Source organism: Spinacia oleracea, chromosome 3, assembly GCF_020520425.1.
Source record: "Spinacia oleracea cultivar Varoflay chromosome 3, BTI_SOV_V1, whole genome shotgun sequence".
Lineage (NCBI taxonomy): Eukaryota > Viridiplantae > Streptophyta > Magnoliopsida > Caryophyllales > Amaranthaceae > Spinacia > Spinacia oleracea.
This window is the reverse complement of record NC_079489.1, coordinates 61,982,490-62,003,622: the sequence shown is the minus strand read 5'-3', so window position 1 is coordinate 62,003,622 and position 21,133 is coordinate 61,982,490. Positions and strand designations below refer to the sequence as shown.

The window sequence follows — 21,133 nt, the reverse complement described above, 5'->3', positions numbered from 1 at the left end:
AAACCCAAGGCATAATCCAAAGAGAAGCTACTAGGAAACTTATTCCTGATTTACAGCTACGATGCCAATTATGAGCTTTGGATCTATTGATGTCATAAGGAAATTTGACAGGCATCGACTCATCGTACACAAATTCAACTCCACCGCTTCAACCCAGGGACGGGAAACACTTGAGGAGAATCTCAGAATCTGTTTCGAGCTCCTGTTCTAATAAGGTCAGTGGAGGAACCAATCTCACTATATTTTCCTTTTCTAGTAGTTAATATTAACAATTTAACATTCCCGAATTTCGACAAGCATCAACTAGCGGGCCAACTTATACATCCAACTCTATACCAATAATAAGACCCTGCCCTCGGACTTCTTTCACATGTTGTTTGCCTCCCAATTTCTTTGCTAAGAGTTCTCTGAAGTCTTGACCTTTCTTTGCTAAAAGTACTTGCTTACTCTACCGAGTCCTAAGTTCTGCCTGTCCATCCCAAACCATGACATAAATAGGATTAGCCTTTCTTCATTTCAAAATCAAAGTAAGATGCCTTGTATTGACATTACAATATTAGCTTTTTCTTCATTTGCTTCAAGTCCTATTGCATCTTACTGTTTCCCCTATTTTCAGTACTTTCTCCTTCGTCTAAGCTTCCCCTGTATTGTCCTTCATGCTGCTGCCCTCTGTTTTCTTGCTCAACTACTCCCTTGCACCATCTCAGATTGTTGCAAGGATCACGCTTGTACACTTGTAACACAACCTTTGCGGATTGAGTGTTGTATCGGAGCTTCAGATGACAAATTTCCTATCACAATAGCAAAATTGGTTAGGTACTCTAATATATGTGGACTCATTGTGTGTGGATGATGAATTTGAAAAAAAACTCATGACACAAATCTAATGCAATTAGAAAAACAAATAAAAACAACATCTAAATTACAAGAAACATCCAGAAAGTGGGTTTTTATAGCCAAGCAAGACCAACAACTACTTTTCAAACGAAAAAACTAGCCGTTGGAACATCAGAATAACTAATTTTAAGTTTGAGGCATTTGGTGAAATAAGTTTAATAATAGGGGTATTTGGGGAATTATGAAACTAGGCTAACGGCGGACTAACGGACCGTTAAAAGTAAGGGTATTTGGGACATTAAGTCAATTGTCAGGGTTATTTAGTGAATTATTGGAACTTGATGGGCATTTGGTGAATTACTTCATAACTCGGGGGTATTTCATGAAATATCCGATTATTTTAATACCTCTCTTTCTATTACCAAAAAGTAAGGGCCCTATACCCTCTCACATTCAATTTAAAAAAATACTCCATTATCTTATCTCACAATTACTTTTCAATAAAATAATATCCCACTATCTCATTTCATATCTACTTTTTCAAAAAATTATATTTGATAACGAAACAACTTATCCTCTAAAACTGTGTCATGATAAGTGTAAAGACTAATTTGGGACGGAGGTAGTATATGGATATATGCTTCCCTCAAATTAGAATTATTTACAAAAATTTGCATTTTCCGGACAGTTGTGCGCGCGCATGGGAAAGTATATGCGCGCACAAGCTGACGGAGAGAAATCCACCATTCCTTCGCAGTGTGCGCGTACACAATATTTGTGCGCACGCCTGAGGCGATGCGTGCAAATGCTTGGGGCGCTGTGTGGGAACGAGTATCTTGTGTGTGGGCATAGTGTTCTTTGTGCGTGTGCACAGACTTTGGAGAAGTTCCTGCCTCATTTTACCCCATTTTATGCGCGCGCACAAAATGAGGCTGTGCATGCGCATAGCTGCCAGTTCTTCATGTGCAGTCTTTGTGCGTGCGCACAGATCGGTTTTCTCTGAAAAACCTCTTATGCAATGTTGTTTGCTCCGGGATCGCCTATGCAAATTACAAGTAATAAGAAGCACATAAAAGGCCATAAAATATACACAATAAGTAAGTAAATAAAGAAGCAAGGCAAATATAAACGGCAAAAATCTAGAAGAAATGAGTAAGAAACGGAATAAAACAACGAAAAGGAAAGAAAATCCTAAGCTACGAGCGACATAAATGTTGTTCATCAATTATCACAAGGACCCTCTTTGTGGTGTCCGGGCTGATTAAGCATAGCCTACTTCGCATATTCTGTATTAACGTTGAGTGTGGTTAGACTGATTGAAGAGTTATACTTTTCACTTATCTTGCAGGTTTCCTGTTATTTTTGATGACATTGCTGCCCGTTTGCTGCCTGTCATTCCTTTGGTTGTTTATCGACTCATTGAAAATGACGCTATGGACCATGCTGAGAGAGTTCTGGTGATGTATAAGCAATTGCTAGCCTACCATCCTTTGAGGTTTACTTTTGTCCGTGACATACTAGCATATTTTTATGGCCATCTTCCAGGAAAGCTAATCGTTCGCATACTGAATGTGCTTGATATTTCCAAGGTAAAAGAAGGCTTCTTTGTCTCTTTAATTTGATTGTTTTCTTGTCATTTTGGTGGCTGATTCCTTTTGTGATCCAAAACTTGGTTAAGATTCCATTTTCAGAGTCATTTCCACAGCACATTGCCTTGTCAAATTCATCAGCATGCCCTCCTCCGGATTACTTTGCTTCCCTGCTGTTGGGTCTGGTGAATAATGTCATTCCTCCCCTTGGTAGCAGCTCAAAATCAGGATCAATCTTAGATGCTTCATACCTTTCGTCTCGCTGTCCGCCAAACAAAACTTCTATAACAAATCAATCTGGGCAAACAAATGTTTCTGAGGTTCAGAAAGCGTTCTATCAGATCCAAGATCCTGGGACATACACTCAGCTGGTGCTTGAAACAGCTGTAATGGAATTGCTTTCTCTTCCAGTTTCTGCATCCCAAATTGTGGCGTCACTTGTACAAATTGTTGTCCATATCCAATCAACACTAATTCAGTCCAGCAATGGGTTGCATGGAACTTCAAATAGTTCGGGACAAACCTCTGTTTTGCCAACATCCCCTTCTGGTGGAAGCACAGACTCTATGAATGCAAGCAGATCTGCCCCGCCAGTTTCTGGACTAAATACGTCCAACTTTGTTTCTCGTAGTGGCTATACATGTCAACAGTTATCTTGCTTGCTGATCCAAGCTTGTGGTCTCTTACTGGCTCAGCTTCCACAGGATTTCCACATACAACTCTATCTTGAGGTATCACGTCTTGTTAAAGAGACCTGGTGGCTCACTGATGGGAAAAGGTCCCCTAGTGAGCTGGATTCAGCTGTTAATTATGCTTTACTAGATCCGACATGGGCTGCTCAAGATAATACCTCCACGGCAATAGGTATAATTTTCTTCATCGTATTCGGTAGGAATTTTTTATATTTTTACATGCTTTTTGTTGATGTTTTTGGGATTTTACTATTAATCCAAACTGCTTTATGAACTGAACTTCAGGGCTCCATCCATTATGTGAAGTGTTATCTCATTGTGGTGTGGTGTTTGTCTCTGATTCATTGAATCCCAGGACAAACTGCTCCATTAACATTGTCCTGACCTTCCTCTTCTTCTCCTTGCATAAGTATGAAACAACAAAGGGTTGTGTTGAGGTGTTGCAATACAACCCCCCCCCCCCCCCCTCCCCAAATAAAAATACCCCCAACTTGTACTCAAGGTGGAACTCTAGAAAACATAGCACAATCATCTTTACATCTTAGCTTCAAATTCGGATACGCCTTTCCACTCCAACAACACTTCCGCAACAGTCTCTCCGTTCTTATGGGCCTTTCGTAGTTCCTCCGATTTTACAATCCACTCAAGGTCCGAGCTTAGTTGAACAGGAGTATTGTTAACCGTATGCTTGCTTGAATTGGGACACATGAAACACTAGGTGCAGCTTAACACAAGGTGTGAATCAAAGCTTTCAAGGGAATTGTAGTTTGAGTCAGCGTCGCAAATTGATAGTATGGCCCTTGATAACTCATTTTCTGGGATTTCTAATTTCTAATAACCACTCCCAGCTTCTCTAGCCATTGAATACCGTAATCCCAATTCCACAAGCTTAAAGGAAAGAAATTCTCCCTCAACACCACCTCGTCGTTAAACAACAACACCACTCCTTCCAAACTGCTATCTCCTTTACCGATTTACCATTGCCCAAAGCCACCACGAAACCTCCCGACTCGTCTTCAAAGAGATTAAATTGTGCGTGGATCCAAGATCGATCATAACTACTACATCATGCCCCCCTGTTACACCCAACAATTTCATTGTTTTCGAATTTGACAACCCTATCACAGTGTTCAAAGCTACCTCCGCTGAGAGTTCTTCGATCATCTTTGGAGGTTCTCCGTCTCCGACCTCTCCTCCCCTCCTCCCAATTTAGTGGCCTCATCTTCGTTAATCAAGGTCACGCTTAATTCTTTCCGCTGGCAAAGGTGGCCAATTTCCCATTTTCCGTCACATTTAAAGCACAATCCCTTCGTTTTTTTTCTCCTGGAGTTCCCTCTCAATTAATCTCTTAAATGCCCCCCTTGGTTTTGTGTAGGTGGAATTAGATCGATTGAAGTTTTTGAGAACCTGTTGAAGTGTTGGCCCAAACATGCCTTGGGTATGCAGATTTGGTTGGTTACTTAACCCTACCCCTCATGTCTTATGTTGGTTTAAGTCTGCACCCGACCCAGAAGCAAGACCCCGCGACCATTATATAGAAAAAGATTCGGGTCGGACCTAGCCCGAGGAAAATGTTCTTGCCCTCCTGACCTCGCTAACCCGATTCCATTCTTCGACTCGAGCTGCTACTTCCATGGTTTGTTCCACGGTAAAAGGGTTAAGTAGCCTCACTTTCGCCTTGATTTCCTTCGTAAAACCATTGATCCAACTACCGACACGTCGTTTAATGGAGCCTGCAGCTCTATGAATCACAACTGATATTCCAAGATGGAGGAAATCTAACGGTGGCCAACTGTTGCTCATCGAGAGATCCAACATTCAAAGGCCTAAATTGCTGCAAAATCCGGGTTTTCTCACCAAGAGTGTACTGGAGTTCTTCCATTCTCCCATTGGTACCACTTCAAGGCGTCGCCCTCCATGGCTACATCCGTCGCGTCGATCTTTCTTCCTCATTGATCCCGAAGACCATGAAATATTTCTCACAAAGTATGGAGCCAAAGATTCATTTGTTCTTTTGGCTGTGGGATGTGATGGACGAATTCAAAATGGCTCTTAAAACCTCTTCGCTTCCTTTCCATGAAGTAGAAGATGGTCTTCCCGTTGTCGTCCCGTTATCGCTTTTGGGTCAATTGAAAGCAACCTCTCTGCAATTGCAGGGGTAAGGTGCGTTCACCCGACCCCCCCTTACCCCGCTTCTTGCGGGAGCCTCTTTGAGGCAATGGGGTAATGATAATGATGAGAGTATCCACCCATCCGGATCGCTCCTTTAGAACAACGGCATCTACATCCTCCTATTCTCCTCGTTTTGCCGAAGTTTTAGCCTCCTCTCATATCACAATATGTGGTCGAGGACCAGTGGTCTTGTAGAGCCCAACCACCAATGCTTTCATCTCTTCCTGGCATCACTCTTGATCCCTCTTCATCAAGTTCATCTGCTAGCCCGGAAGCGGTCTATTCTTCAACAACCTCTTGATTTCTCCTGGTATCTTCCTCACTCTTGGCCATGAATTTCTCGGCTAGTGTTTTTTGGAAGGCTGCCATACCCTCCCCTAGGACTTGCTGGATTTTACCTTCAAGGCTGTCCATACGCTGCCAATCTCTACTAATCCAATATCCAAGGCATCTATCCTCTGTGTGTGAGACAGTACATGGTGTGTTTTTTTTCCTTCCCTGATTCGTGCTTGCTCTGATACCAAGTGTGCAAGGAGCTGGTTAATTCTTTGGCCGGCACAACTATTCAAACAAGAAAATACACATCACCTATGGAAAAGGGTTGATTGATATATTGATGATAGAGCTTCAAGCCTTATAAAACAGAGTAACCAAGAGACATTCGAGAGGTCTCAACCATGGAATAAAAACTCGACCGAGTTAACTCGTACCAGCCGAGTTGTACCGGATTTTGAGGTTGCCGATACGAGAATTGCCGATTTATCACGTCGTTTTACAAAAAGGAGATATCTCGTCCGGTTTAACCGTTTCGATCAAAAATCTCCCGAGATATACCGATACTCGCCCGAGGATTACCAATATGACTGCAAATTGACTAATTGTTTCATAGAAAAGGAGGAGAAATAGAGAATTCGTATTTTATCCTGGGAGAGAAGTAGAAGGGTGAAGCTTACCGCCATGGATGTTGTAGAGAAGGTTCTGGGAGAGCATTCTGGTTTCGGCCATTTTTAGAATCAAGGAGAAAATCAGAAGGAGAGATGGAGGAGATGGCTTGCTGGGCGGCAGGGCTTTAGGTTACTGGATACCTTTTCCTCTTTTTTTTTTACTGGATAACTTTTTTTCTTTTATTAATAATAAATACAGTAATAAAACATGTGGGTGGGTGAGGCTTGGGGCAGGTGTAACTAGGGAGTGGGGCATTGACTGACTTTTTTACTTTATTATTGTATTAAATATAATATGTGGCCAGGAAGGCAGGAACATATCTATTTTCACTTTTAAACTTTTATTAAAATATAATATGTGCCCATTTTTAAATATAACAATTATTTCAATATTTACATATTAAAGAAAATACCTCTCATTAAACGTAATATTTCAAAAACTTCCTCACTTTATTCCTAAAAAGGAAAAGTACTCCGTACCTCACTATATACATTAGAATCCTACCAGAGGCAGCATGTTAAATATCACATATTATATTTTAATAAAAGTTTAAAAGTGAAAATAGATATGTTCCTGCCTTCCTGGCCACATATTATATTTAATACAATAATAAAAGTAAAAAAGTCAGCCAATGCCCCACTCCCTAGTTACACCTGCCTTCCTGGCCAGGTGTAATTAGGGAGATAGAGAAAGACATTTTGGGAGTAATTGGATTAAGTGGGAGAGTTGAGACCATGGTGTAAAAATGCGGTATTGGTCGCGGTCGCGGAATCGTTTCGGTGATGCGGTAACGGAACGGTCGCGGCCTATTATCATACTAGTTGTGTGAGCTCAAAAACCTTTACATAGAAGTTGCGAATCTCGCGATGGTATACTGATATTTAATATGCTGCCTCTGGTGACATTTAAAACCTAGAGATATCGCCCTTAATTCATGCATTAACCTTCATCCCTAGGAACAGAAAAGAAACTTATCTATTTCCATAAACATTATTTTGCATCATTTTCACTTTCACCTACCTATTTTGCCTTATCTTTTTAATTCGTTATACTCTTTTTTCATACAAGTATCTTTGAATTATTTGTTTCTTTTTAATCCCTCAATAATCTACTCTTATTTTTTAATTAATTTTTATTTTTCTCACTAATTCATCATGTATGACCATCGCGACACGATCCGCGACCACCGAGACCGTTCCGTTACCGCATCACCGAAACGATTCCGCGACCGCGACCAATATCGCATTTTTACACCATGGTCTCAACTATGAAACTTTGGGAGCGGATTATTGAGCAAAGAATGAGGAAAACTGTGAAAATTTCGGAGAACCAGTTTGGATTTATGCCTTTATGCCTGGGAGATCGACTATGGAGGCCGTTCATCTTATAAGGCAACTAATGGAGAATTATCGGGATAAGAAGAAGGACTTACATATGGTTTCCATAGATTTGGAGAAGGCGTATGATAAGGTACCAAGGGAAATCCTTTGGTGGGCATTAAGTAAGAAAGGAATTCTGAGGAAGTATATTGATATCATCAAGGACATGTATGAGGGAGTTAGCACGAGTGTGAGAACTAGTGTTGGTAAGACCGAAGAATTCCCCATTACGATTGGAGTGCATCAAGGTTCCGCACTTAGCCCGTTTCTTTTTCCTATAGTCATGGACGAATTGACGAGGTCAGTCCAAGATGGTATTCCCTGGTGCATGATGTTTGCAGATGATATTGTGTTGATTGATGAAACAAAAGAAGGAGTGGAAAGTAAGTTGGAGTTATGGAGACAAACTTTGGAATCTCGGGGTTTTAGGCTGAGTAGAAACAAGACGGAATATATGGAGTGTAAGTTTAGTGGAGTCCAAGTTAGAGAGACAGGGGAGATTATCTTAGATGGGAAAATTGTCCAAGGCTCTGAAATGTGCCGTTATTTAGGATCTATTATCCAAAAGGATGGAGAATTGGATGACGATGTGGCCCATACCACGGGGTTCCTATGTGATTCAGGCATGCCCCAAAGATTGAAGGGAAAATTTTACCGCACGGCAATTCGACCGGCTTTGTTATACGGCACAGAATGTTGGGCAGTGAAACATTGTCACGTGCACAAGATGAATGTGGCGGAGATGCGCATGTTACGTTGGATGTGTGGGCATACAAGAAAGGATCGTTTGAGGAATGAGATTATTAGGAAGAAAGTAGGGGTTGCACCGATTGAGTTTAAGATGATGGAAAATCGTTTAAGATGGTTTGGACATGTGAGCAGAAGACCAAGTGATGCCCCGGTTAGGAGGATAGAAGGGGGGCAAAGTGATAGAATTGCAAGGGGTAGGGGAAGACCTAAGAAAACTTGGAGGAAGGTGATTGAGCACGATATGAGCTTTCTTGGGATTGAGGAAAATATGGCGTTGGATAGGACAGAGTGGAGGAAGAGAATATACATTGATGACTTCAGTTGATTTATACAACAGATTTCATGTTTTTGTTTCTTTCTATTTTTTATTTTATTTTTATTCTTATTTTTATTTTTATTTTATTTTTAAAATTCTTTAAATATTTTTTTAATTTACATGCTATTTTGAAGTATACTTATTTTACTTATTCATTTATTTTAAACTTTACTTATTTTTATTATCTCTTACAATATTGCTTCTATAATATATATACATTTTTCTCTTATCTTACTTTCATTAATTCCATTTTCTCTTCCTTGTTTTTTTTGACGATCTCCTACGACGATTCATGTTAGCCGACCCCAAATCATGTTGGGACTAAGGCTTTGTTGTTGTTGTTGTTGGTCTCAACTCTCCCACTTAATCCAATTACTCTCAAAATGTCTTTCTCTATCTCCCCCCTTCCCCTTTTATTTAAAATAGACTAGAACGAGACAAAAACAATTAAGCGATGTAGCTAAGACATAACGACAGCCAGGGGCGGATCCAAGAATTTATAAATGGGGGTCCAAAAAAATTTTATTATTTGATTTCTAATTTCTCATATTTACTCCTTTAGGGGGTTTAAGGTGAGAGGTAAGTAGTCGAAGTATTAAAAACACCATGATAAAATATGTGTTGGATTTAGGAACTTTTTTTTTGGGTTTTCGTAACAATAAAACTCAACACCTAGTCCAAATTTCAACAATAACTTGGGGCGATATCAATTTAAAATGGAAAAAACGAGTTTTTCATATTTGAAGGAGATTTACTTTATTACAATAATTGCCCTACAAATAACAAACAAAGACACTAATGAAAAAAGGAATATTAGCAGTTATGGGGCATTATGCTATTGTATACGTATCAGAGAATTAATTAAGCCTCTAAGTCTAAGAAATATGCAACTATAAGTCTATAAAAGTGGAATTTTTTTGTGTGTTTTTGTAAAAGCAAAATCATGAACCATAGGAAAAAAAGAAAAAGAGATGAAGGAAAAAGGAAAAAAAAATATACATGAAGAATTTAGATGATCAAGGAAGGACAAGTAAAAGACAAAAAAAGGGGGAAAAAAATCATATTTAACATCCTTTTAGGAGGATTCGAACCTAGACAAAATGTGTAACATAATAGTAAAGCAACCAATATGCTACAAGTATATTTTATTGTAATTAATGTAAGTTAATTACACATAATTTAACTATTTCAAGTGCAATTAATTACCCCAATATCAATTTTACAGTTTTTTTCCAAAAATAATGGAGGTCCCTATGGACCCCACGGGGTCTACATAGGTCCGCCCTTGACGGCAGCTGTAATAGGACAAACTGCTTTAATGAACTTCAGGGCCCAGCCACTATGTGAAGTGGTATCTCACTGTGCTGTGGTGTTCGTCTCTGCTTCAAAATTAAACAACAATGGGTTGTGTTGAGGTATTGCATAAGTCTTGTAAATGAGAAGCGAAGGTAATCCTGAGACATGGACATAAAATTTATTTCAACCTTTTATTTATCAGACAACAACAAAACTGGTTACATATCCCAATAGCATGGTACGGAAACTAAATCTTTGTTGTACAATCTAAGATGGATATTTTGGTCACCGCTTTTCTCAAAAAAAGTTTTGTCCAATTAACTTAACATCTCTAAATAGTTGCAACCTATTTCAAATCCAAAGTACAATGCACTATGCAGAATAATTGTAATAAAATTAACGTAAATTTTTCAATTATAATGCGGTCTTTCATATTTCTTAAACATTTAACTTTATTTTTTAATTGTAAACTATGTTTACTATCATACCTTGTAAGATTCTTATAATGTTTAATTGTTTTTGCCACTTGCCAGGAAATGTTGTCGGTTTGCTCCATTCATTCTTTAGCAATCTTCCACAAGAATGGCTTGAAGGGGCACATGTAATCATTAAGCAACTCAGGCCAATTACTTCAGTGGCTATGCTGAGGATTGTTTTCCGTATAATGGGTCCATTGCTCCCAAGACTTGCGAATGCTCATACACTCTTTAACAAGGTAAGGAACTTACAAACTACAATTTGTCATGTTTCATGTTATCACCTTTTCCCTTACCTTTCTGTAAAACAATATAATTTGTCTAGCAGGTGTTCCTAAATTAGAAAGGGGGAGTTGAGGTTTGAAAATTCTACATGGTGGAAACTAAAAAAAAAGTATTTAACTCAGTGACCTTATGGTATTGTTTGATACACTAAGTGCGTTTATCAACTAATTTTTTTGCTAACCCACCACTAATTGAGCATATTTCTAACCCTGATTATGTAATTACTAACCTACCCCTTAGACCTCTAGTTAATATACACCACTTTGTCAAAACAATACACCTCACTAAGACACTCATGGTCTCCAACCACCACCCACTGCCCTTGCTCGGCCCCATCTGCCCAGCCCAACCACCCCACGCACCATTAGAACCCATCGCCCAGCCCAACCCCCAAAGCATGAATTCTCCCAAATTCATATACTTTCTCCTGCAAACAAAGCAACCAATACTCCCGATTATTTCTATTTCAAAACCAGCAAAAAAAGCTAATTTGTTTTCAAAAAAAAAAAAAAAAGAGCATATATACTCCATCAGTTTCTCTCTGATTGTCTGGGATTCACTACAGTGCTGCAACATTTCTCATACCGTTTCTTTTCACTCCGGGGGCGCATCATTTTCTTCTTCCACAATTACAGCCACCGCCCATAAGACCCATTAAAACCCTCTTTTCCCACCTCTTTTAAGCTGCTATCTTCCATATTCATTCAAGAAAATTCTCGGAAGAAATGAAATCCCCTACTCCTCTTCCACCACCAAGTCACCAACACCCTCCTGAGGAACCACCCACCTTCCTTGAGATCTACCTGATCTCCGCCCAAAACCTTAAACCTCCCTCCACTATGTTACTCGGACTCGGGTACCCAAGTGTCCGACTCGGCTATTTTGTGAAAAAAAAATCTTGATTTTTGTCCAAACTGAAGTGTCCTGTGTTCGTACCCATGTCCGAGTGTCCAGGATCCAAGTAACATGGCCCTCCAATAATACAAGCCGCCTCCAAAATACCCTACCGTCGACATCTTCTCCGTCGGTGTTCTCAAATAAGTGCTTCTTGGCTAGTTGGCTCGGGTCAAATTCCTCCCCGTGGCTCATGTCTCCCATCCGTTCTACATAGCCATTCTGGCATTTGTTCCTTCGTTGTTATTCAAATTTGCCACAGTTCGAGAAGGTTCCACAGAATTGACAGAGTTTCAAAGAGAGGAGCATATTAGTATGTTTCAAATGGTAGAGATTATGCACTCTAAAGTTACAGCCACCGAATTACATACAGTCTCAAATTCAAACTGAGTCTAATCTCATTATTATCACCGAATAAATTGGGACACCTTTATGAGCACTAGGGAAGTTTCGTCAAGACACTAGAGGAATTACGTATTCCTGAAAGATCTGTGTTCACCTTAAGCTATAGAGAAAAACACCTGTCTTTGAAACCTCAACAGAATCATGTTTGAACTGTTGATTTATCCAATGTTTTCTAAAGTACTAGCCAATATTCGTCATATGAAAGTTCTTCGATTTTAGGCCTTTCAAATTCGAAAGTTCCAAGGTTGTTTTCCTTAAACTTCTGACTACTTGGTTGGAGATCTGCTTCTATAATTCTGTGCTGCGAAATAAAGCACCAGATCCAGTACTATCATGCATAAAAACCTATCGTCAGTTCCTAAATCCACTGAGGAGCTTCTAATACGTGCTTCATGAAACTCAACGAATTCCCCATTGCACGATGTGTATGGTTCAAGACATCTTCAGCAGATGACTTGCCCTTTCTTCCCTAAAATTCTGCATAAATTTTCTGCAGGCACATCCTCTATGCTTCTGGCATTTCTGTCATCTTGGAATAGCGTTATCTCCTATTAAATCATGATATATGTTCATCTAATTAGTGTCTCCTTCAGAGGTTGTGGAACACATTGGCCATGTTTATTCGACCCCACCACAATGACTGGGTACAGCTATGTATTGCTCTGGGTTAGAAAATTGAACTCTCCTTGTTCAAATTCATCTGTGTTTGAGGGTCAAATGATATCGCAGGTTAAAATAAAGAGGCTGAATAACAAGCGGCGTAGGTTTTTGGATGAATTGCAAAACATCCAATTTATTTGAATAGCTACATGGGAATAAACATGGGAAATTTTGGACTTGGTATGGACTCAATATATAGGTTTTGGATTCTTATACAACCCTTTGGAGTCTAAAGTTCAAAGCATTGTTGTTAAAATCTCGATATTTTTGAAATTTTGCGATCCTAAAATATGGGATCAATTATGATCCTAAGTAGGATCTTATCTTGTACGATTTTATGATCCTTTTTGGAAAATGGAGTATGGTATAGCCCGCCGTTAAAAGAAAAGGAAAAATAAATTATTCCTTTGCCTTAGATTGAGGACTACAATGCTATGGGTTGTCCTTGATCTAGGGGCAGATATTGTATAATTGTTTGATTTTCCACTTATATTTTGAAACGGATTGGAATTTCAAATAAAACTTGTGGAAACGAAATGCGGAATGCGGCATGTAGTTTGTATACAAACTCAAAAGAGTCTCGGAGTACTCAGGTATTGGATTTATTAGTCATCGTTGCCCTTAATCTAGAGCACAGGAATAATTTGGTTTTCCTTTTCTTTTAACAGCGGGCTATAATGTATTCAATTCGGTATTTCAGTATCTTTCAGTTATCTGACTCCATTTTCCTTCTTAATTATCCTAACTTCTGGAAGTACCTTATGTGATCTTGTAGACTCTGTCTCTACTACTTGGTTCAATGGTGGATGTCTTTGGGAAGACCGCACAACCATCTGTGCCTGCTCAGGCATCGGAGATAATTGACTTGATTGACTTCCTGTAAGTATTTGGCTTCGTTCTATTCACCTGTAAACAACTCATCTGAACTTGTTGCAACTTTTTTCTAACTTTATCAGATCTTTTTTTTGTTGTGCATTGAACTTATCTGAATTTACTGAAATTTATTGGTACTTCTCTAGTTCTAAGAACTTGTTGCAAGTTTGGAACGAATCTGAACTTATTCCTGTACAATCTATTGTTGCTTTCTTACCTGCGTCCTCACCAATTACTTACTGTTCTTTTTGGTTTCAGGCACCATGTTGTGCATTATGAAGGGCAGGTTGGGCCAGTGCAGTCTACAAGTAAACCTAGAGCAGAGGTTTTGGTACTGTTTAGTAGAGCATTAGAAAGTTTGCGACCAGATGCACAACATCTTCTATCTCACCTAACAACTGATGTAAATTCTTCCGTCTATGCTTCTACTCATCCAAAGCTTGTCCAGAATCCTATGTCCTAAGCATTATTTTCATTACATGATTAACCTTGTCCGAAATGAGACATTTCCTCACCTATGTCCATTACCTGCACAAAGTTCCTGGTGCTGGCCCTCTAAACTTGTTCCATTCAACTCTCAAAATGATACAGCCCTCGAATTGTTATGCCGTAGATGCTCTCTATTCTCACAGCTAAATAATCCTTAAATGAAGTCATGGATGGGATTAAGGATACTGGTGCCTCTCCCAACTGAACGGTGTGCTTGTGAATATATGATAATGTGCTCTAGTTGGGTTTTTTTTTTGAGGGGGTTGTGGGGCTCTGTAGATCCAGTTTGATAAATAATACAAATTTTTTTACAGTGTAATTCAAATTGTGTAGTCTCCCTAAACCCTCACCAACCGGTATTTATTGTTCCTGCTGTAATGCTTTTTCTCATTCTTTTTTAAACTTTTGTCACGAGAATATTGTTTTAGATGTCCATTACTCATGTCTTACATCCACGGAAAATACAATTTCACTTGCATAGACCAGGTACAATGGTATTTTACAACATTTAAAGATGACATGTACTAGAACCGTTTACGTGATCCAAAAAACGCGCGGCATATAGTAACTCTTACGTTGATATAGTTGTACTTATATGTAATATAGTAATACAGTAAATTTTAACAATATAATAATTAATAAGTGTGACATAGTTACTTCAAAGATCATATAGTAACTCAAGTTGATATAGTTGTACTTATATGTAATATAATTACTCTAATAGTCATACAATAACTTTTTGATACTATTTTGACAAGAATCCAAGTATACAAAGATATTGATTGTTTTATATCATATAGTAAATATTTCTATCGTATAGAAATAGTTACTCTTCTATATCATATAGTAACTCCTATTCTATAGTTATTATTATATACTTCCTCCATTTTTTTATAATTGCACCGTTTTCCTTTTTTGGAAGTTGCATATTAATTGCACCATTTCCTTTTTTGGTAAGTTTATCCACATAAAATGACATTTCTATCCTTATCATCATTTGTTAAATCACATTTGTGCTTAGATCACATGGGTATATTTGTCATTTATCACCTTTTAACCCCCTTTCTTAAATCTTGTGCCTAACCCAAATGGTGCAATAATAAAAAAATGGAGGAAGTATCATATAGTTAATGTTATAAAAAAGAGTAACGTATTGTATAAAAAATAAGAGTAATTATATATGCATTCTTGCAGACAAAAAGAGTAAATTATAGAAACTATAATATTTAATAAAGTAATTATATTTTCAGAATAGTAACTATGAAAATAATAAGGAAAATTTGTAATTATTAATCCAACATTTGCCCGGTTTTCTTTAATTAAGCCTACCTATGCGATATTTCTAAATAATCCAACCTTTATGACCCAACTACTATTATTAAGCCTGGATGACCGGTTACCTGCTACAAATACAAGGAAAATTTGTAATTATTAATCCAACCTTTGCCCGATTTTCTTTAGTTAAACCTACCTATGCGATATTTCTAAATAATCCAACCTTTATGACCCAACTAATATTATTAAGCCTGGATGATCGGTTACCTGCTACAAAGTCAACGTTAAAAACGTTGACAATCTAAAGTTGGTTTCCCTCCTAAAATATTGGACACGTCATCATCACTTGCCACCTAAACAAGGATTTCATTTTTTTTTTCAAAAAACCCTTAACCCTTCTCTTCTCTGTACCGTATTTCAATTCCTCTCTCCTCCATTACTGCTGCTTCAACCACAATTGTACTGGTTCATGACATCATCAGCGATTTTCTTGTGGAAATAGGTGACTTCATCCACACGCATTCAAATTTCGTCTCCAAAATCGTACAATTGAAGGTGAACTTACGAACCTTAGCGTTTTTGTTCCTTTTTTGGTAAATTTTGAATTTTGGGCTTCCTTGATGGTCAGTTCGTAAAAACCCGAGTTGTTGCAATAATATAGTTTTTTTTTTATGTTGTGGGATGTTGGTTATTGTGGTCTTGTTGAAAATTTAGAAAGAAAAAAAACCCTGAATTTGAAGAAGATTCAGATCCAACAGGCAATTGCTTTACCCCAGCCATAGCAATTGCTGATTATTTTTGATGAACTTCGAATGGAGAGGTATGAGGGATCGACAATGGTGGAGAAGAGGTAGAAGAGAAATAATGGAGAGGAGGGCAGAGATGAAGCAGAAAATCGCAGAGGAGAGAGGAACGAAAATTAAAATAGCAATTAAAGAAAATAAGGGGGGGGGGGGGGGAATTATAATTGTTATATGCCACGTAAGGGTTTATACCGCCTATAGCAGGTTAGTAACTTGTTAGGCTTAATAATAGTAGTTGGGTCATAAAGGTTGGATTATTTAGAAATATCGCATAGGTAGGCTTAATTAAAGAAAATCAGGCAAAGGTTGGATTAATAATTACAAATTTTCCAAATAATAATAATATATCCAGGCTCCGTTTATAAAAACCCAATCCCAATTGAGAATAATAGATCCTATCCTCCCCAGATTGGTTATTACACCAAGTGAAAGCATTTTCAACCATTCTAACAGGAGTAAGATCATTCAACCATTCTAACAGGAGTAAGATCATTCATCTGGGTATATTGACCGCGTCTTTTGGAGTAATTGGTTATTCCTTACCTTGGGACCAAATTGGCTATTGGGCAGTAAAAATTGTAACAGGCGTACCGGATGCAAATTAGAGTATTTAAGAGTTTGATACTCGTCTGCGTTCTATCTTTCTATCTATAAGAGTTAGCCTAGCCAAGAACGGCGCCTAGAAAAGTTCTCCTGGAAAAGAAACATCTTGGCCTAGAGAATAGAAAAGCTCGAATAGGAACTAGCTTTGTTGGCCGACTGTAGTTTTCCCATGTTACAACTTCTGTACCAATTCGGCCAATCCGGAATGGATCGGTTAAACATTCTATTAGGGAGCCTGGTCTTGACTCTTCAATATGCTGCCTTGATCTTTCTTTGTCTCGAACCCCATACCCCTATAATAATGGTAGACGAGGAAGAAATAAATTAATGAATGTTCTTTTTTGAAAATGTATAATAATACACCTACCGAGGCGAAAGCCAAAGGTAAGTCTCGTAGGTGGACGTATCGAACTAAAATAAGATCTCAGATTGATATCTTGATATACTAATTTACCATAATAATAATCACTAAACCAACTTGAATCCGAACTACGATTCAAATCAAGTCTTACCGAAATCGGATTTCCTTTTCGTGCAATATATGCTTAGATCTCCTTGTTCTCTTCCCATATTTTTTCCATACTTTCGCAGTCTTCTTCATTATGTTGTTCGCTTACTTTCTAAGGTCTAACCTTTCGCTCCTTTACGGAAAAGGCGCGTAACGCCGGAATGCTCATTTTTTTTTCTAACTTCAAGGCGGTCTTCTTCTAATGACAGAGGCTTCCTATAATGGAGGAAGTTGCTATATGGAAAAGCTTTGTTCTACCCCTGTTATGAGTCTGAGGTCATCGGCCTCCGTTTGCGTGGGTTTTGGAAAGTTTTGATCCTTCATTTTTAAGGTTGGGGACTAATTATACTTTAGAATATTAAGATGTTCCGGTGAGAAAGAGGAGCCCCTCCTGAATCAGGCCTCAGTCTTTCTCATGTTCAAAATCTCGTTCCTTGGCTAAGTCTGAAAGTAGGTCCCACCATGTCCCACGTAAGAGAAGGGTCCTCTCTCTTTTAAATAAGAATAATTACTCAATCCAAAGAGTAACTATATCATATAAAAAAGTAATTTTAACTATAAAACAATTACTATATTATACAATAAACAATATGATAAATATGCTTTAGAGGTCATATAGTAACTTTTTCTATTATATATATATATATATATATATATATATATATATATATATATATATATATATATATATATATATCTTATTAATTATTGAAATAAAAAAATTAAGTATATCAAAAGTAAGAGTAATTATAACTCTTGAACAGTAATTAGGAAAAACATTAACTACATTGTTAGTTATTTTTAGCTACGACATTTAATTATTTCCATCTATTAAATAAGGAAATTTTGTGAAACACTACCTTAATATTTGTACGTTCTATGAATTACTACCTTATAAAAACTTTTTTATATTTCCCTACCTTATAAGTTTCATTTGTTTGATTAACACTACCAGTTAACAACAGACGTCAAAATTCTTCGTTTGTGGGCCTCACCCCTACGACTTTCTTCAACAACTTTAACTTCCTATACCCCTTATTTAAACACAGCTACTACCATATTCAATAACTTCAAAAAATCTTTAAATATTTGGGTAACCCCACCAAAAATTAAAATACGGGTATCCTTAATCAAACAGTTTAACACTAACTTTCGCCATTGACGAACTTTGATTGCTGATGTTCTTCACCCTTCACATTGTCCTCTAAATTATGGTCGTTGTGCCCCAAGTTTCGCATTTTATGAGATGGGAACCCCACAATTTCTCTTTTCAAAATAGTAGGATTAACACCTGCTCCAGATTTTCTCACCAAAAATATGTTTTTGGAAGGTTTCTCTCTCTCTATTTATGGGTGTAACAGTAACAGAAGAAGAAGTTGTTCTTCCCTGTTTTTACTTGCTCTGCTTCGAATAAACCCTCCATTTCTTCAGATGAAACCAGGTTTGATTTTGTAATTTCTTTCGTTTTTTCAGTGAGAGATTTCCAATAGTATAACCACTAAAAATTACAAAATTCAAGTAGAATAAAGCTTACAATCAGAAACTAAATATCACTAAGAACATTACAATTTAAGAATTAAGAGCAAGAACATCTACTCTAGTCGTCAACTTCGCGCTCTTTGAAGAAACCCTAATCCCCCCTCCCCAGAATCATCTTCAACCTCCGTCATCGCAATTTCCACTCTCTCGAATTTTAATTTACATTTCTGCAACTATTCTGTTAATCAATTATTTTTAATTCTGTATTTCCGAGGCGTTGCGTTAATCGGCTAATCTCAATTCCGATGAACGTGTCAAGGGGAGCATACAACAATATTTCTACAATTATAACTTCAATCTGGTTTTCTTAATCTTTTTTACAACAACGATCCCGAAAAATTAGTCAATTCGTAGTCCACATATTAAGTTCCTAATTTTAGCATCTGAGAATCCCTTAATTTCTGTTGATTTTCATTTTGATTTGTTGTTGCTTCATATGGTGAACTATCTCCTTGTAAATGAGAAGTGTTCTAGTTTCCGAAGCATAAATTAAAAACAAAAAGCCAGTTTTAAACAACACGTTGAATGGATTAAATTTCTCCATTCTGATCGTAATCACCTGGGAATTAAAAGTTCATCAGTCAAACACTACCATATTCTGCTTATTAGCCCGCATAATTCAGATGATTATCGCATGTCATTGACATCTTTCTAAATAACCCTTTTTGTGCGTAAGGGAGAGAAGGATCTCCTATGTTGAAGTTGGCTTAGAGGTATAACATCATCATTAATGGATTATTCGATTTGTGGTTGAGAGTAAAGGAGAAGATAGAGTGTAGACACCTACTTTTGTCCCCGTTCCCGCAAGGGAAAGGTTCGATGATGAAAGCATAAAAACTCCACTTGACAACGCATCTCCTATAAAATAAACGAATCTCGATTCCCCATTTCATTTCACCCGAAACCTGCTATTTATGGAAACCTGCTAAAAATAGTAATTGCCGTAAAAGGTAGCTTCTAAAAGTGGCAAATCATAAAGGATAGAAACCTGTCAGAATTAGGTGTTGCATTCCAACATAAATCCTAAATGAGATAGAAAACCGGGAGAATCCTATTCCTAATAGGATTCGGAAATAAGAGTTACGTATTAATTAAAATCCTAACGAGCCTAGAGTTCGTAACGGGCCCAGACGCATTCCTTCATAAAATTGATACGCGCTAAAAGACTCGAATTAATCTCAAACTCTACGGATTTTAGGAATCCGAATCTGACTAAACAAAACTGCCCAGACCCTATTTTCAACGCCTGGCTCTGGGCGCCGAAATCTTCGGCGCCCAAGCCTGGGCGCTGAAAATACCTGGGTACGTCTCTTTTCCTAATTCTTTGTGGATTAGAACTCTGCAATTCTATCTTTCCACGAACTCTTCCCTATAAATAGGCCCCTAGTTTCGACGTGAAAGAACAGACAACAACACACAATTATGTTCTGAGTATTGACTCCAACCCTTAGCCTAAGCCTCTCGCTGCGAAACTGTTCACGCGTTCTGTCGCAATCGATCCATAAATCGAACAGAACGTATCTTGTCCCATAATTGAGATTCGTTAAATAAAAAGGAGAAATAGCAAAGTCAAAGTGGTTAGTTTTCTGAGAACCGTGACGCACCTCTCAAGGGTGCGTCGTAATGTGTCCCTTTTCGATGATTTAACTGCTTTCCTCGCCCTTTTTATGAACTGTTAAACTAACCTAATCTGATTGTTCTATCACGCCTAACAAATATAATATTTTTGGGAAATCGGATTATCAGGCTAGATCCCTTAATGCTACTTAAATCAGATAATCACGATCAAATTAGTATTATATGTTGCATATTGCTAAAATCAACTCAGATTAGTTTAATAGTTAACGCATGTCCCTTCAATTATTTATGCTGAGCTAGTAAGGATATCCTGCCTCTGGAGTTATCGACGAGCGAATTACTCCTCTCGGTAGTTACAGTCCCCCGAACCCTCAATCTCTACCTTGCGGGTGTATATTGAGAGATCCCCACACCAGGGATCACAAGGGAACCTACAGCCGTCGTGGTCACACATAATTGCACTCCCTTTATGTCACGATAACCGGGTTTTGTCAGTTTTTCTCATTGTCCTTAAAAACTGAATGGCGACTCCTATATTACTAGTCAATTGGGTGTATACTCACAGGAAATCCAATTACACTTGATTGAATAAAAAGAATCGTCACACCCACGAGGGACGAGGTCACGCATTAGCCTCGCGCTTTTTCGACCCCCTCACAGTGGCGACTCCACTGGGGATAGTGAAGGAAATACTCGTGCTTGTAGGTAATCAAAATAGCCGAAGGGTGAAACGATCCTACCCCGCGTTTATTTCCCCATCAAGTTGGGA

At 38.0% G+C, this 21,133-nt stretch overlaps 1 protein-coding gene and 1 non-coding gene across 5 annotated transcripts in view; both read left to right on the top strand.

The window, feature by feature from the left end:
• LOC110783225 (mediator of RNA polymerase II transcription subunit 23) overlaps nt 1-14,538 on the top strand; it is a 38,004-nt gene extending 23,466 nt beyond the window's left edge. For all 4 annotated transcript variants that reach the window (XM_021987535.2, XM_021987534.2, XM_056840380.1 and 1 more), the window contains 5 exons: nt 2,186-2,426; nt 2,516-3,290; nt 10,510-10,691; nt 13,472-13,575; nt 13,828-14,538. In XM_021987535.2, coding sequence (XP_021843227.1) covers nt 2,186-2,426; nt 2,516-3,290; nt 10,510-10,691; nt 13,472-13,575; nt 13,828-14,032 — 1,507 coding nt within the window. In that variant the 3' untranslated portion in view covers nt 14,033-14,538. The remainder of the gene's footprint in view (nt 1-2,185; nt 2,427-2,515; nt 3,291-10,509; nt 10,692-13,471; nt 13,576-13,827) is intronic.
• Nucleotides 14,539-19,212: 4,674 nt separating this feature from the next.
• LOC130471241 (small nucleolar RNA snoR137) lies at nt 19,213-19,356 on the top strand. Its single transcript, XR_008931900.1, has one exon. It is a non-coding gene; the product is annotated as a small nucleolar RNA snoR137 (small nucleolar RNA).
• The last annotated feature ends 1,777 nt before the right edge of the window (nt 19,357-21,133 follow it).